This window comes from Pleurodeles waltl, chromosome 12 (assembly GCF_031143425.1).
Source record: "Pleurodeles waltl isolate 20211129_DDA chromosome 12, aPleWal1.hap1.20221129, whole genome shotgun sequence".
Lineage (NCBI taxonomy): Eukaryota > Metazoa > Chordata > Amphibia > Caudata > Salamandridae > Pleurodeles > Pleurodeles waltl.
In genome coordinates this window covers 433,488,603-433,506,929 of record NC_090451.1, presented here as the reverse complement: position 1 = coordinate 433,506,929, position 18,327 = coordinate 433,488,603, and the positions used below count along the sequence as shown (strand labels likewise).

General features: G+C 45.8%; 1 protein-coding gene across 1 annotated transcript in view; it reads right to left on the bottom strand.

Moving 5' to 3' along the window:
• GAN (gigaxonin) overlaps positions 1-18,327 on the bottom strand; it is a 241,000-nt gene that overhangs the window by 79,084 nt on the left and 143,589 nt on the right. Inside the window, exon 9 of the mRNA XM_069216942.1 lies at positions 4,315-4,446. Within this exon, the coding sequence (XP_069073043.1) occupies positions 4,315-4,446 (132 nt within the window). The remainder of the gene's footprint in view (positions 1-4,314; positions 4,447-18,327) is intronic.

The following is an 18,327-nucleotide window of genomic DNA, read 5'->3' as shown; positions in this document are numbered from 1 at the left end:
GTAAAGGAGAGGGATCTGCTGTTGACCCAATCGCGATTTGAAAGTCACCACTGCAGATCTTGCACAGTTCCCTCAGAGGTCTGGACCATGTCAGAGAGGTTTCCCCGATGCTGAACTTCAGGTCCCCCTACATAGCCCGCATATGCCATCTGGCATGTGTCACCCGCAGAATGCAGGAGGCCATGAGGCCCAGGAGCCTCAGAGTCATTCTCACCGGAATCCAGGATAGAGGCTGAAACATCACAATCATAACCTGAATATCCTGGACTCGCTTTTCGGGAGGATACGCCATAGACCGCACTGTGTCCTGAACAGCTCTGATGAAGGGGAGCATCTGAGAAAGAGTCAGGTGTTACTTCAGCATGTTTACAGTGAACCCCAGCGAGTGCAGAAGGTTCGCCGTAGTCTGGCGGTGGGAGACAACCGTCTAGGGGGTGCTCTTCTTCAACAGCCAGTTGTTGAGGTAGGGGAAGATTGATAACTCTTAACCTGCGCGGATGAGCTGCAACCACCATCATCATTTCTGTGAACACCCGACAGGCGCTCATAAGCGTGAAGGGGAGCACGGTAAACTGAAAGTACTCATGACCTACTACGAGTTGCAAGTAGTGTCTGTGGGCAGGAAGCATGGGTACATGGAAGTAAGCGTCTTGCAAGTCCAACGCTACCATCCAGTCTCCAGGGTCCAAGGCACACAGGTCCTCAGCCAGGGTGAGCATTTTTAATTTCTCCTTCCTGAGGAAGAGATTGAGGGCCCGGAGATCTAGAATAGGGTGAGTGCCCTTGTCCTACTTGGGCACTAGAAAGTAGCAGGAACAACAACCACAGCCTTCTTCTGGTGCATGGACCCATTCTATGGCTCCCTTGGCCAAGAGAGGCGCGATTCCCTCACAGAGAAGCGCTACATGATCCATCGAGAAACAGACATAAGACAGTGGCATGGTCGGATGTGTAGTCTCGAAGGGTAGGAAGTAGCCCCTTTGGACTACTTGCAAAACCCACCTGTCCGTGGTTATCAATTCCCAGTGGGGCAGGTGATGATGGATCATACCTCCTACTGGTCCATGATGGGGCGACTGACTAGGAGGGTTTGGAGGCAGCAACAGCAGCTGGGGTGGACTGGGCAGACCTCTGGCTCCCTGACCCACAAGCCTGTTGGATTCCACAGCCACGCAGGGGCTGAGCAGCATGTGCAGCTCAGTGTCTGGAAGGGAAAGGACATGAAAGGGCATCCCTTCAGTGGCCACGAAAGGTGCATAAAGCGGACTGTGCTGGGCGAGGGGCTGCAGCGAGGCCAAGGGACCGAGCCATAGCCTGGGACTCCTTAAAACACTCAAGCTCTGCTTTGTCTCTGAAGAGACAGGTGCCGTCGAAGGCCATGCCCATCAAGAACTGCTGGGCATCCTCCAAAAAGCCAGATGTCCTCAACCAGGCATGGTGCCTTAAGGCCACCGTTGATGCAACCCATCTACCTAGTGAGTCAGTTGTGTCCAGACCACAATGGATCGTGAAATTGGCCGCATGTCTCCCATCAGCAATGGCTTGGGAGATGATGGCCCGGGCCTCCTCCACGACCTGCGGCAACACTTGCCCGACCATATCCTATAATTGAATGGGTGTAGCAAGCCAAGAGGCATGCGGTGTTCATGGACCGCAATGCCAGACTGGAGGAAAAAAACATCTTCTTCCCAAGCTGATCCAGTCTTTTTGATTCCCTATCCAGGGGTGTGGTTGGGAATGTGCCAGAAGATGAAGAAGCCTGGATGACCAGGCTCTCAGGCATAGGGTGTTGAGATGGGCATTTAGGCTCGTTCAGCGCAGGCCGATGATGGCAGGCTCCCCTGTACTGGGTCTAGACCAGGTACCCAGAAGGACATCAGTGAGGGATTTATTGAAGGGCAAAAGGGGTTCCAAAGTGGAAGCCCCAGGTTGAAGCACCTCAGTCAGGAGGTTAGCCCTGACCGCCACAGAAGGAAGCTTGATGACGAGGACCTCAGCTGCCCTAGTGATCACCATAGAATATGATGCTTCCTCCGCCGTAGCCACAGTAGAGGGAGAAAGCATGTCAGCATCTGGAGAAGTATCCAGACCACTAGTCTCGCCCAATTCCTGTGCCCAGTCCAATTCAGGGTTGTCGAGCTGGTATTCCAGAGGATCCAGCGACTGCTCCAAGCCTTCCCTGTATTCATACCCATAGTAAAAAGGGTCAGAATCCAAACTGGGGTGAGAAGACCCCATCGAAGTCTGAAACGGCTAATTGGGGATTAGGGCTGTGTCAACGCAGATTGTGGGCCCAACCTGCATCTGGAGCATCAACATCTTTGCCAGAGCTGGGGAAGATCACATTGGTACGACTGGCGTCGGCACGAATCTGACAACTGATCTGGAGGTGCCCTCAGTGGCTGGAGCCAAAGCCACCGGCACTGAACCTGAGGAGCCCCCATCCAACCCCCAGGCCCCGAAGGTGCCGCAGGTGGGTCGGTCCACCCAAAGATGTTGCTTATGGCCTCATAAAATTCCTTTAGTTAGGCAGATGTGGCTCCGGCTCCCAGAAAGTCGGGGGAGGCGATGAGCGGACCCAGAAGTAGGCTCCGCAGACAGAGGCCTAGAGCATCAACGCTCTTCCCACGTTGCATCGGCCAAGCAACAGGGTGAAGTCGAAGAATGTTTGGCCTTCTTTGACTTCTTCTTATGACTGAATGTCCCGAAGATTTAGAATGGGAGGACGAGGAGTGTTGATGACTTCGCCAGCGGTCTCAAGACCTTCCTCTCGAATGAGGCCGGGAGCGATGCAGAGTCGAGCACCAGGCCACCATGAGCTTTAGGGAACGCTCCCTCAAAGCCATTGGGTTCATGGCCTGGCACTTGGAGCACGACTTCAGGTAGTGGTAGTGTTCCAGACACCACAAGCACACAAGGTGCGGATCAGTCACTGACATCATTTGGTGACAGGAGTCACACAGCTTGTAACTGGTCTTTCATGACATCCCTAGACACACCAAAAAGTCAAAGTGCCGACAAAAAGGTTGAATTTAGCAAAAAGTGCCGAAGGGCAGTTCTTCTCCAGATCTATGTGTGGGGCGGAAAGAAAAGAATGGTTGTTAGCGCGCCGGGGTAGTGCCTATATACGACCGCGACATTATGATGGCCACCACGATGCCAACAACAGATGCAGAGTTGACCAATGCCACATGACGGCGCGCAAGGGTACTGCTCAAAGAAAAAATTCTGAATCCAGTCTGACACCTGAGTTTAATTTTAAGGTAAGGAATCTGCAACTGGAAGTCTCTACCAGATATGTATGTTACTGATGCTTCACTCTAATAGTTTTTTAAAATGTGCTCTGCAAATATATTGCTACACAATTACATGAAAACCTTAGAGTTACAGCTTATTACAACCTGCTTTATTTCAATTGAAACCTATAATATTTATAGTTGTTTTAATAATCCTCCGAGAACTACCTTTAAACAATACAGTATCAGAACATGTGCTGAAAATGTAAAAGCTCTAGTTTTAGTCCCTCTTAAACATGTTGCCTCAAAACAAGGATACAATTAAACAAGACAACATACAAAATGCAACACAGAGAACAATCAGTTACTTGTTTGAATTTCACATATTTTCCTAACAGCAGATGCACATGTATTTCAACTGTTTAGTCTTAGTACTCTGATGTATATATGTTGGTTGATGGTAATATTTCTTTAAAAAAAAAAAAAAAAAAAACACACACACAACAAGAGCTGACAGCCACCCCGGAAAACCACCACCAGAGGAAGATATTTCACCTACCTCGCAGCTAATAGCTGGAACAACTTGCCATGCACCTCAGACAAAGCCCATCACTCACCATCTTCAGGAAGAACCTCAAGACTTGGCTCTTCGGATGAGGCAGGACCCTCTCCCAGTGCCTTGAGACCCTCAAGAGTGAGTAGCTGCGCTTTATAAAACCTGATTGACTGACTGACTGACTGACTGACTGACAGACAGGCAGCATTTTCATCAGGCCTAGATAAAGTAAAGCATTTAATTTGGGCCTTCAAATGACACTGCTGCACAGACCTTCTTTCATAATACATCAAAGAATATAGTGGAAGTCTACAAGTCCCCTTTCAAGCCAAATAAATTCCATCCTTTTTTGAGAAAAGTTACCTAGGGATGCCCCTACTGTGTTTGTATGAGCTTGCAATATTCTCCACCCAATCCCTTAGAGTGACACCGGCAGCCAAATTTTAGTAGTATAGAATGCATTCCAGGTACTTTGAACCAATTAATACTTTGCAGAGGTGATTACTTGAAACACACATTTACCTTTTAAATTCGTCATGATAGAACTCAGATTTACATGCCACCATTTCACTGTTTTGATTGTCATTGTCACGACTTCGAACTCCACCGAATACATACAGCTCCAATCCCACTCCGCATGCAACAGCACCAAACCTAGTGCAGAAGAGGGGCAAACAAATCTTAATAACAATCCTCCGGAGCAGTTTTAGTCAATCACAATTAAGCTAAATTACACACCTGAGAAACTAGTAAAGTATCACTTTTTTAGTTTTCATCTGGATTATTACGCCTAATAGAACGATGGTTTCTTCTATTCAACTTCTTTCCATTTACAGAGATTATACAAACAGTTAAAATAAACGTCTACAGTTTTATCCCACCCCACACGACCAAAGAAAGTACTAACCCACTGTCTTGTAAAATTTGCATTTTATCCATCCGCCTGTTAAACTTCACAGGTTCTACTAATTAAGGACATCTAACTTTGAGGGTTTGTCACATTTGCACTTACGTGCTATTGTCACACTCGTAAACCTATATAAGCACATCAAAGATTTGTTTCCATTCCTGATGTAGACTGAGTTTCAGTATCCCACTAACTCCAAGTGAGACGATATCTTATTTTCCATGACCATTTCTTTATTGTACATTTGTTAAACATTGTATTCACCTTGAAGAGTAACTGGTATTAATCTGAATCCAACTGAAGCATCCTAGTCCATATGAAAATAGAAAACCCTCATGCAAAATACATATCTCTGCAGTCATAGAGGGAAGATGACTGCAGGTTCTGTATTTTTATGCAAGTTCTGGAATGTTAGAGTGTTCTTTAAAGTTCTAAAACGATTTCCTTGCTGCTGCTGTGTGAGTTGCAATACAGGAGAATTGCGTAATATTAGCCTTCGTGTTTTTAATAAAACCAAGATTTTCTTCCCACCGGGGCTGCGGAAAATCTGCATTATTTAGTGCTATGATATACAACAAATGGAAACAAAAGGTGTTTCCCACTGTTGCTACATCATGAAGGAATTGTAGGATGCTCTGACATGGCTCACTGATAGCATGTAAATGTAGCCTTGGCCTTCTGCTCCAATGAAGAGAAGAGTGCACAGCCTCTTTGTGTAGCAGCTGAAAGAAGGGGCAGCTGATGAGAGGAAGGGGGGGGGGAATACATAAAGTGATAGCTGGGTAAAAAGTGAAAAATTGGGATGCTTTTCACCTCATGCTTCTGAGGAACATTGTAAACAACACAAGCTTCTCTCTTGTTTTTTATTATAGTCACCCAAAACCCCTTAGAGAAACAATCAGTATTATTCACAGCAACCCATCCATAATTCTATATATACTCAATAAAAATCTAATAAAGTAGAATTCTTACATCTACCATGCCACCAACACTACACATTAGCTGTCAAAAGTGACTCCCATTCCACTATTCATGGTCTTCTCTCAGAGGCTCGAAAGTACCTTGGAAACAAAGAAAGAAGTTACTTACCCATAACAATAGTCCTGCAGCTTGAAGACTTTTCTGGATTCACATGTTGTGCATAGTCCATCGTTTGGTGGTTGGATCTGAAAATGTCCCTATCACCTGTATGTTTTTCTTTGGGGGCATTAACCAAAAGGTGGCAGTGCCACCCCCTATAAAATTGAACATAACCCAACAATGTTCCTGTGCATTGTGGTCATCTTCAGATTATTTTCCCCTGTTTAGGTGATTATCCTGCAGTTTTAAAACCTTTTTTATCTAACTAAGTGGAAGTGTCTCTTGTCAACTCAGAATAGTCTTAAAGGGGCAAAACCATTTTTACCAGTAAGTGATAGATTCCACTTGCGGCATGTTTTTTATTTGAATTTGCATGCTGCACATAGACTATGTATTGTTATTAGACCCAAGAGGGAGGGGATGTGTTGAAGTGCATGTGATTGCAAAGAGTTGCCATAAGACTTTCTAACCCAGTTGAACCTCCCTGTTCACATGGATCTCCATCAACAGTGTTTTGTAAAGGTGTGGATTGATGACCATGTAGAGGCCATGCACACACCCTTAATGAATACATTTGCTATGAAGGGAAGGGTGGCACCCTTTTTTCTGGTTGAGTGTGCTCTCAGTTTATCATGAGTTTTCCATGGTAAGGTGCAGCAGGTCTCAACAGTCTGGGCTACCCATCTTGCAATGGTATTTTTGACAACTGTCGACACTTATTTGTTGGTGCATATGAAACAAAAAAACTGTTACTAAATTATTGCAGTTTATATTAATACCCACTGTGGCAGTACATTTTGGAATGAGTAATTTGCATATTTATTCAGATTACTCGTTATTTGTATGATGAATCAGTATTTGCAATATCAACTTCCTCACCATTGCTCGTACTTCATACTGTTCATATATGTGTGTCGTAAGCGGGGTTTAACAAGAGGAAAATATTTCTTTCAAATTAATTGCACTTTCAGTGAGTTTGGAATGTTTAAAAATGGCTTTCCTGATCCTGTGAAGGGATGCTGAACAAGGCAGTTTTGCTGAGACACATTGATGGTGGCCTTGCTATGGACAGACCAATAAGCTTTCATTTTTCTTTTTTATATATTTATTATTTTAGACCTCATACACCTCAGAGCTTCTATCACACCTGCACACCGCAACCTTCCCACTTTCCATAACAAAAGACATGAAAGTGGACAGCAAGCCCAAGGAGACCAATCTCACCCACTCAACCTTCCTGGGAGCGCCCCTCGTGGCTGGCACAGGTGAAAAAAGATTTAATCATTAGACTTTAACCCTAACATTTGCCTTCCCTGTTCAGCTCACCATCTCTATGTCATAACATTACGGTTGAAGGGAAGAGAGGGGGAGGGGAGGTCATTAAAGTCTCCCCCCCTACTCCAGAAGGGGAGCCCATAACTACTTCTTTTTCAATCTCTGCTCGGGCCACCCACCTTTGTATCTAATTTTGCTGTATACAAAAGACCTTCAAGCCAACTCCTGTATGTGGGAGGGAGCACTGTAACCCATTATAAGCAAATCTCCCTTCTTGCCATAAGAACAGCATAAAACAGAAAGTTCCTTTTCTCTTTAGTCCAATCCTTCAAAAAACAAGGGGGAGATTTAACACAATTTCCCTCCCCAGCATCTCCGACAGTGTTCCCACCACCTCAGTCCAAAAGGAATCGATTGTTGGAAACTCCATAAACTGTCCAATAAACTTATATCTTTGCTTACGCCTGGAAGTTCCGTCTTTCCTTTTGTCAACTATTAGAGTTTGAGGGTTTTGCCACTCTCAGCTGTTGCACCCACCCAAATAGGGCTGGCTACGGTGCTTCACCAGGACAGACTTAACTTTGCCTACACAACTATTAATACAGCCCTTTAGACCACCTCAACATATGCTCTCAGGAAGCACATGACAAAATAAACAGATTTCAACAAGAAGTGGTATCCTGTTTAAAACGTTTCTATACAAGGGTACAGAGAGTAGAAAATAGCCAAAGGGATCTAGAGCTGCGAAAGAAAAACAAGCCATCAACACATTACAAATGAAAAATCCACTGAGTTAAAACAATCAAAGGGGAAACGTGGTATTTGGCTGAGGGATATGTATGTTAAAGAGGCAGATTTCCTGTGTAAGATCTGACGTTAGGTGGGAACAAGATTTCCTGATTTTGCATATTTATATACTAGTGTCAACCAAGATTAAAACAAAAAAAAAAAAAAAAAAAAAAGTTTCAATTTTCTTGTAATTAATCCTATACATTTTTTTTCAACATGCCTAGATGATCTTAAAGATGAAGCAAAGGTGTTTTTACAGAAATATCTTTTGACTTGTTGACCATCTATACATGCAGTTGGAACTGCCTTGGGTATCTGCTTTGCCCCAGCTATACCAATGTGTTCATGGGATAATGGACGAAGTAGGTATTATGGGGCACTTTAACTGAATTCATGAAACACGTGGATTACATTATAAATACCTTTTTCTAAAATGGAATAATACGGAGATAATTCTTCTGTCAATTGACTAGTACCATCAGTAATTGAGAGATTGTGTATTTGGATATCAAGGTTACTATTATAGATAATGTTAAATACATACTACATGGTTTACAAAAGAATTAGCTGGCAACAGCATATTGCGTTTGGTGACATAACTGGCTGATTTCAGAAGTTTCTTGCATTTGAGTCAGACACAACTCACTTTTAAAGACTACTTTTTTCCCCAATTACTTTCATTGCCAGCAACCATCCTCCACTACGCAATCTTTGGCCATGCACACTGGAGTTTGGATAGCAGGATCCTGCACCTAAACTCAATCAGCCAACCCATGCTGAGCACAGTAATCGCCTAACGTCATTTCAGCAACCAAACCCCATTGTGCACTGCCAATGGCTTTGTACAGCAGGGTTGGTCCTGCACTCTACCTACTGAAAAACAAGCATTTGCAATGCAACGGATCTCGCATTTCTCCGCGTTAGAGTGTCATGCAAAGCACTCAACTTCTGCCAAGTGAGATCGCGCTGCGAAAAAAGAGAAAAAAGTACTCCACAGACTCGTTGGAAAACAGCGAGCCTCGTATACTTTGGGTACTCTGTCGCTGCGCTCCAGGAGTGCTAACCACTGCAAAAGGCTTGTTGTGTGCATGCCTTCCACTAATGAAAACAAGCAGATTTTAAAAGGCAGGCCCACAAACCAATGAAAGACACTGACGTGACATGGGCGGGGCTCCAAGCCCTTTTCTAACTACTACAGCGTCTCGCAAGCGATACGCATGCGCTAGCACATGCTATCGCAGGCTCGACCCTAAAAATGAGCTCCAATTCAACCAATCATGCTTCCGAAAAAAGTGAATACATAACAAACAAAAAAAATCAGTATGTCATTGACAAGATTCCCCAGAGTCATAACTCGGAAATTAAAAGGGCAGATTCACAGCAGTTTAAAAAGTGTCAACTTTTTAAATGTCGTTCAGCACCATTTTGTAAAGCTCAAATATCTCCAAAATTACTAAACGGATTAACACCAAACCAACAAAAGCACCTTTTCGGAGTAAAGTTCTACTTTCCTTCCAAGTTGGTATAAATCAGTTTGGGTAGGAGGCGTAAGGAAAGTTTCTCATGGGAGCAAAAAAAAAGTTAGAAAACACTTCTGTTTTTTAAGCCTTCCCTTGTTCTCATGCCTCCCCTCTCCCATATATTAACCTTTTTTGCTCGGCATGGAGCTTTACAAAATTTGGAATGTTGACACTTAGGTGACTGAATTAGTAGATTGTCAAATTTTATGCAAATCAGTCAATGCAGTCAAACGCTATAGGCAAATCAAAAAATTGTGTTTTCAATGGAAGCATTGCCTGAAGCATTTTTACACAGTGACAGTCACCTCACTATGCATCATACAGAGGCAAATTACTAACAAAACTCCAGCCAGCTGCAGTGCTACTCTAGTGTTTAATTCAATAGATAAACAGCCGAAGGCTATTTGTTGAGGGAGAATATGGAACATCACTGCTATAGAAAAGATGAAAGGGTTTCTTGCTGCGGTAATGATCACTCTGGTGGACCCTTTATCTACATGCAGATTTCTCACCTGTAAAAGAAACATATCTCAGGTGTCAGACTGGGCACGAAAAAGTCAAAGCTCTCATGTTGCCGGTAGGGGGGCACTGACTTGCATCGACATAATAACTGGTGCCAGATGACATCACCAAAGCCATATAGTGTCCACCCCGGAGCAGCATCAGTTTCTATTAATTTTTTCCCCATCCTTCGATAAGAGAGGACAGATATTTAGACAGAGTAATGTAATGCAAACATATAATCTTAGGCATCTGATTAACTTTCTCTATAACCATCAGTCAAACAGAGAGGCAGGCAGGTTGGTGAGTAATTTGGAGGTGGCCGGTAATGGGTCTATACTGTTGTCTGAACACCATGCCACAAAGTTGCTCCATCTGCCAGAGAAAGGAGACTTTGTAAAGGGGCAGTGTGTTGAAAGAATAATGTCAACCACCTCCAGTGGCAGCTGAAAGGAGATGAGGTATGCCTGCTCAATTTCCAGACATGTAACTGAAGGCTTTGGAGATTGGAGTGCAGCACCATCTCCTCCGACTGGGAGAATGAGGTCTGGTCTGAATGGTAGCTTGATTGGGGAAATGTGGAGTGGCATCCAAGATCTGGGCACCACACTCTTCTTGGTCAATCCAGAGCAATGAGACACACTTGGACCCAGACTTGGCAAATCTTCCTCAGAACCAGAGGTATGGGGGGAGAAATGCATAATGCAGCTGAAATGTTCACCAGAACTGCTATACGTCCCCAAAGGCTTTCAATAATGTATACTGGAGAGTACTGAACTTATGGCTTTGAGCATTTTCCGATGGGTAAAGATATCCTGAAGTACCAGTGGTAGAAGACGCAACTTGTGACCAGCAAGATAAAGCCGACTCAAGCTATCAGATCTGACACTCCCCGGTTGGTGATTGTAGGCAAGCCAAATCCCTTTGTTGTGTGCCCAAGATCACAGTCTCAATGCTTCCCGGCAAAGGAGGTGAGGCCCTACTCCCCCAATGCTTGTTGATATACCACATTGCTGTTGTGTTGTCTGTCAAGATCTGACATACCAATCTTGGATGGAGGAGATGAAGGCCTTGAGTGACAGCCAAATCATCCACAGTTCCAACACACTGATGTGAAGAACCTGTTTTTCCGGAGACCAGAGACTCCTAATCTCCAGTTCCTCGAGGTAAGCTACTCACTCATAGGTGGAGGAATCTGTCACTATAATGGGGAATAGATGCTATCCCAAAACTCAGGTTTGCCTTGTTCCCCCAGCAAACCACTTCCCCAGCAGAGGGGGAGATCACAATGGAATCACACAATCTTCCATGCATTGTAGCCACTGCCTGTGGATGCACCATTGCTGGGTCCTTATGTGCCAACTTGCATGTGTGAATAGGAGAATGCAAGAAGCCAGCAGACCTAGGAATCTCAGGACTGGAACTCACAAGCCTTGTTGAGAGGGTAGGACCATTTCTTTAATGTCAGTAATCCCCTAGATGGCGGGAAGGCATGGAGAAGAGTATTGTCCAGATCTGACCCTATGAACTGGAGTATTTTGGGAGGGCCTCAGGAGAGATTTGGGCTCGCTGATGGAAAAGCTCAGTTCCAACGACATGGATACTGTTGACTGCAGATGGCACGCTTCAGTTTTTATCAGCAAGTCCAGGCATGGGAAAACTTAGATACGTTACCATCACAGGTGAAGACGACTTAAGGTACTGATGTAAAACCAAAAGGGAGCACTGCAAACTGGTAATGTGTGGAACTCACTACAAAACACAAATACTTAAGATGAGACCGCAGGATTGTGATGTGCAAATAGGCATCCTGCAGGTCCAGTGACACCATCTGGTCTTCAGCTTCCAACGCCAGTAACACTTGAGCTGGAGTCTGCATCTTAAACTTTTCCTTTTTGAGGAAGAAGTTCAAATCCGTGAGGTCAGTATCAGACATAAACAACTGTCCTACGTGGGCGCAAACAAATAACGAGAGTAGCATCCTTGATCTTATTTTAGTTCCAGCATTAACTCCGTGGCTCCTTCCTACACCACTGCTGCCACAGCCTGTTGCTGGATGGAAATAAGGAGAAGTCTAAAGGAGAGAAAGATAAGAGTGGAGCCTGAAGAAAGCCTGAAGGCCTTCCAGGCTGGCAGAAAGGAGGACAATCACAGGCTTCAGGTGTGCTTGGACAAGAGAACTAACACTACTTTCCTGGGGAGGATGAGGAGGAACAGGCCAGCTGGATTCATCCACACCCCTTACCTCTGCTTCTACCTTTATACAGGTTTTGAGGTTGTTGACTTTGCAGCTGATAAGATTGTTGCTGCCCAAAGGAGAAACCCTTGGAGAATCCCCTTAAGGGACAACACAGCATGTAGCCTTTTTGGGGACTAGGCTGTTGTTGACCCAGAAAACAGGCTGTTGCCCTGCTGAGCTTGAATCTTTCCAGGGCTGCATCTGTTTTTTTCTGAATTGACTTCCTCTATCAAAGGGTGGGTACATGAGACTAACCTGCACATCACTGGAAAAGCCTGATGTCCTGAGCAAGCTTGGGGCTTGATGGAGCCTGTGGTACTCACTGCTCTTGCCATCGAGTTGGCAGTATCACAGCCTGAAGACAAGATGGCATGATGCATTCTGGCCATCCTGCAGCACTTCGTGGAAATGGCCTGATTTCTTGAACATGTGGCCTAATCAGCTGGCTCATGTCCCATGAGCCAATCAGCATTTGGGAACTTACAGGCCATACTTTCAGCTGAGAAGATCTTCTTTTACTTATGCTTCAACCCTTTTGTATTACTTGTCCTTTTGGATTCTTTGTCCAAGGGAACGTGCCTTGCAACTGCTCAGAAGAACAAGATGCTTGGATCACCAAACTCTTTGGGAATGGGTGCATAGAGATATGTAGAGGGGCAGGGTGAGAACACGTGGTTACAAGCCTATTAACCACTGGTGAAGAGAAAGGTTTCTCACATGCTGCATGCAAAAGCTACGCTAAGGCCTCTTTGAAAGGCAATAGAAGGTCCAAAGTAGAGATGGACAGTAGGAGAACCTCTGTGAGGATATCGGTCTTCACATCCGCAGAAGGTAGGCATAACGCTAAACCCTTTCTTGACCACCAAATTGAATGGCGTTACCTTCAGAGTTGGGGGCGCAGCAGAGAACTCCATATCCAGTTCTGGCGAACTGTCAAGGCCACTAGCAGAGGACAGTGCCGGATGGCACAGAGCTTGGTTCCAGTGGAGGCGAGGGTAGCAGTGTTGATGGCTTTGGTGAATCTGCAGATGGAGGAACTGCATAGTTGTGGACAAGGCAGGAGCTTTTGCCATAGGTCCGGCACCATCAGCATGAACATCAGGAGGCCGTTTGGAACTCAGGTCCCAAGGGCATACCAGAAGGATTTAAGGACCTGCCGAAGATGCCAAACCTAGTGTTGAGAAACGCTGCTGAATCTGCACCCAGTGCCACAACTCAGAAAAAGGATGCTGCACTGGAAGTTCTGGTACTCATGGGGGCAGGTGGCGATGGATCCAGGAAGGACGGTGCCAGAGCCGATGGAGTTAGCTCAAAGGTCAGGCCAGCTGTAAAACCAGTTTGGAGGGTGTAGGAACAGGATCTGAAGGCTCCACCATGACTAAACTCTAGATCCAAGAATGACCCTGTGGGAGACTGGGTCATCTGGCTAACTTAACTCGTGCATGCTTCTTGAGTTTTCTGTGCTTCTTTTTCTTCAATCCAGATGTGTGAGGAGAGAGAACTGGATCTTGGCCTCAACAGGTTATGACTTTGCCAGTCATCCTGAGCAACAGATCTAGGCCTTGCATGTCTCAATAGCTTTGGGTTACACGCTTTAACAGGAGCCGCAGATATCCATGAATTCTATGTCAGGACCAGGGGCAAGGATTATACTGTTCTTTCTTCACTTTATTTTCAACAGCACCCATGTTAAACACAATAACTAAAACTTAATTTCCAATTAACCATTGGGAAAGGGAAAGAACTCTAGTCCAACCATTTAAAAAGCAGGGTTCCTTTTCATATCCCACTCGTAGACTCTCATGCCTCCTCCTTCTTTGCTGCTCCGGCAGCCGACAGTTAACTGCTCTGACCGTTCCTGTTTACTGTGCTTCCTGTACAGTCTTTCATAATTTCGTTGCCTGATATTGTGTGCGGACAACTTGGCGTTTCCTTTACATGTAGCAGACCGCTACGGCCTTGGGAACGTTCCAGCGCTCCTTTCATGGCTGCCGACTAATCACTTTCACTTTAGGGCCAGTGTAAAGCAGTCTTCCTGATGCTAGACAGCACACGCTGCTTATTAAACACGTCTCTTGACGTGCATTCTTGTCTTTGCCTCCAATGGCCAGAGCGTGTTTCAGGGAGTTCCTTTGGAGCCGTAACATTGCGCCAGTAGAGCGCTGATTTCCACTGCCCAGGCGCCTGGAGTCTTTTGTCCCACAAGCGAGGTCAGTAGTACTTGTGCTGCTTCAGCACTCTCTGTGGGACACTAACCCAGGTGTTATCCTTTGTAATAAGCCCTGTATAAATCCTTAGGGCATGTGATGTCCCGGGCTGTGAGGACAGGATAACCAACATTTACAAAATGTACCCAAGTTTGCCATATTGTATGGCTCTTCCCCTGATGTAAATTGTTCTCTATTGCAATAGAGGAGTCGGAGGACTCCTATCTAGAAGAGGAGCCCATCTCCTATTTCCCCTTCATCAATGAAATCTGCAAGGCCATGGATGCCTTCATCAACAGAGCGGTGGCAGAAGCTCAAATGGAATAGAGATGCCTGAAACCCCTCCCTCGGAGGGAAGACCCTTCTGGACCGTTGGTCCCCCTATCTCTAGGGCAGCCAGACACAAAAAACCCTCAACTCATGCAAACACGAGCACAACCTCGAGGTGGATTTGGATGCTTCATGAATCACTTTCCACCTCCACCTCCTCCACCTCCCTCTGGGTCCTTAATGGGGGATGACCCATGCAACATTGACCACCTTTCCCCTTCTCCAGACGGGGATGACTCCCCTGTGGGATCCGATGGGGATGCTGAACTGGACAGGTCAAGATGCCTGTTTTCTGACACATCTGGCTGAGGCACCCCCCCACCACCTATTGGCACTCCGTGACAGGGATTCCGCCATGTTAGATTCAGAAGATCTCTTACACACTCGCTCTTCGGGGTGGGCCCAGCAGGAAAGGTAGCCACATATGTAGCGAACAGACTAAGAAAATCCCTGGAAAAGGAAGTCTGCATCTGTCTGTGAGTGTCCCTGCCTGTTGCTAGACGGTAAAGTGGCACAAACACCAAAATAATCGAACCCAGGATGGCCACTTTTCTGTTCAATTAAGTCAGGGACCCTAGGAAGGGGATTGATCCCCTTGGCCATCATGCAAAGGTAAACTCCTCGACATAACCTGGCCCGCTGACTAGAATTCTTGACATGGCCTAGGGCGCCAAGGAATCTCGAACTTTGGTGTTGCCGGAGGTCCTTTCTGGCTGGGCCCATAGGGCAATCATTTTCCTTGGAAATGCTAACTGGCCCATCTCTACTGAGATGCTCAGGTCTCTCCTAATAAAGACAGACCCGAAACTAGGGAACTTGGTGACCTCTGAAGCATGTCAGGTGGCATGAGGGGTGCTCTTCGGGGAACCTTTCATAAAAGAGCTCAGCAAAAAAGTGTCCATATTCAACTCGTTGGATAAAGCCCAGTCCTCCATTAAACGCATCTTTACCCACATGGGTTTTCACTGGGGCCGGCCGTGACAGGGGGACGCTCGTTAGCCATTCTCAATTCCAAGTCTCCTCCAGAGGTCAGGGATCCAAACGGAGCCAGTGGCTGGATGCCTCCAGGTTTGGAAGCATCTACCCCTCCCTCACCACCAAGGTTCTAGAGGAGGCCCCAAAGTGGGCAACAGCACAGTCACAGCAAGTGTACACCTTAATTCTCACGAATGGGGGCAAATTTAGCGCCTTTCATCCACCACTGGAGGGTGGTGACTTGGGGCCCTTGGGTCCGTCAAACCTTTCAGGGCTTCCATGTAGAATTGTACGACTCCCCCTTTCAACCAACTCATCCCCCTGCCCTCGTATTCTCCGAAGCAGGGGCCATGCTCATCGACAGAGGTAACAGACCTGCTCTCCTAAGGGGCTATCATTCCATCAACTGTCCACCCAAACGGTTGCTTTAGTAATCTTTTTCTGGTAGAAAAGCACGATGGACAGCGTCCCTTAATCAACCTATGGAAATTCAATGAGTATTTGGCTTACCGCCACTTCACAATGGATGGGATTCACATCCTTTAGGATCTCCTGAGACCAAACAACTGGCTGGTACATTTGAATCTCAAGGATGCCTACCTGACTATCCTGATATACCTGCAACATCGTCATTTCCTTACATTCCAATAGAAATTCCAAACCTTGGAGTTCACAACTCTCCCTTTTGGCTTATCTTCCACACCATGGTGTTTCACCAAGGTTCTGAAACTGGTGGAACATCTAAGGGCTAGGGGTATCTGCATGATTACATATCTAGACAACATTCTCCTCGTGGATCAATGTCCAAGGACAGGGTCGAGCTATCTGTGACCGACTGTTGAACTTCTTCAGGCTCTAGGGTTTATTATCAACAGGACAAAATCCATCTTAATCCCAACTTAGACCTTTACATTCCTGGGTTTTGTGGTAGACTCAGTCAAATCTACATCGAGTCTTCCCTCTAGGAAGATTTCCAAAATTTGTCACGAGAGCAGCAGAACCCTTGCAAGCCATCTTGCATGTATAGAAGGGCTTCTCTCAACATCGAGCCAGGTCATATTTCCAGGACCCTTGCACCATCAGGCCGTACAATGTCTGAAGGAGACTCACCTCTGCAGAGGTCTCACATACTGTCAAGAGGGTTCCCCTCTTAGAAGACGCCAAAGGCGAACTCAGTTGGTAGCTCTCTCATATGGAGTCCTGGAACAGGTGAGCTATTTTCAGTTCTCTGCCGGATCAGGTAATAGAATTGGATACCAGCAGCTCAGGATGGGGGGCAGGATGTAGGGGATTTGCCAGCAGAGGCAGCTGGCTGCTTCAGAACAGTCAATTGCCTTCATTTGCTGGCCAGCTTCTTCGCGGTCAAATGCTGGACCAAGGACAAAGCACAATGTTGTGGCCTCTTAAAGATGGACAACGTATCGGAGGTCAGGTATATCAGTCACCTGGGCTGAATGAAGTCCAGGGCGCTCTCGGACCTAGCATGGAGCCTGTCGAAATATTGTCTTAAAAAAACGCATTTTGGTGACAAACATCTCCGGCACAGCCAACCAAGTGGAAGATTTGCAGTACTGCAATCTGAGATGTGACTCCTTGGAAACTAGAACCAACAGTGTTCCAGGCCCTTTCTAAAAGGGGTGGCCCGTTCCCAGTGGATCTCTTTGCATCCAATCTAGACCATCAGCTTTGTAAGTATAACAGCTGGACATTGGACCCAAATTCAGTAGCGACCAATGCTTTTCTGCAGGATTGGACAGTGGAGACGGGCCATGCTTTTCATCCTTTCTCCATGATAATAAGGCTGGCAGCTCAGGCTTGAAAACAACAGTTGAAACTGGTGGGTTAACCCCGATTTGGATGTCTCAAGTTTGGTTTCCAGTTCTGATGGAACTTTCTTAGAATTCTCCTATCCATTTACAGCTTTTGGAGTGTAGGATTACCAGGCGAGGTGGCAGAACCCAGGCCTTCGGCAAGAAGCTGCAAACCTCCTCTCCAAAGCCTGGTCAGATAGTACCATCACAAAATACTGAATGGCCTGATCTCGTTGGATGGGATGGTGTCAGCAGAGGTGTTTGGATCCCATGGGGACAGAAATGGTCCATATTCTGATTTTACTGGCTTCTCTTGCCACAGAAGGCAAAGCCTGTAAATCAGTCAATATCTTTCGTTCAGCGATATTGGCAGGGACGCCCACAATGGTGGTAGTCCAGTGGGGGAACATCCACTAGTCTGCAAGCTTATCAGAGGGATTCAGTTGTCTTTACACCACTGGAGCGGAGGGATTCGGTCCTGAGGAATGTCAATGAAGTGGTAAACTTGTTTTATACTTCGCCAAGCAATTGCTACCTTTCTATGAAGGATATATCAGAAAAGCTGGTGACTTTGCTATATCTACTGTCTTGCCAGTGAGTTTCTGACATCAGGGCTTTGAATATCAAGAGAAAACCTTTCAGGCCCTGGGAGGGAGAGGGGGTTACTTTCCATATATCCAGGGGAACCAAATGTAATTCATGCATTTTTTCACACCCAGCTTTCGCAGACTCCCCCAAATTATATTTTGTTTGTTGTATTAAGGCTTATGAGGCTATTACTGAGGATATCCGCCCACCTGAAGAACGTCAACTTCTCAATGACATTAAAAAAAAAAATACACTATTGCACAATGGTTAAGATGGGCTATGCAAGAAGCTAGTATTGATTCCAAAGTGTTTG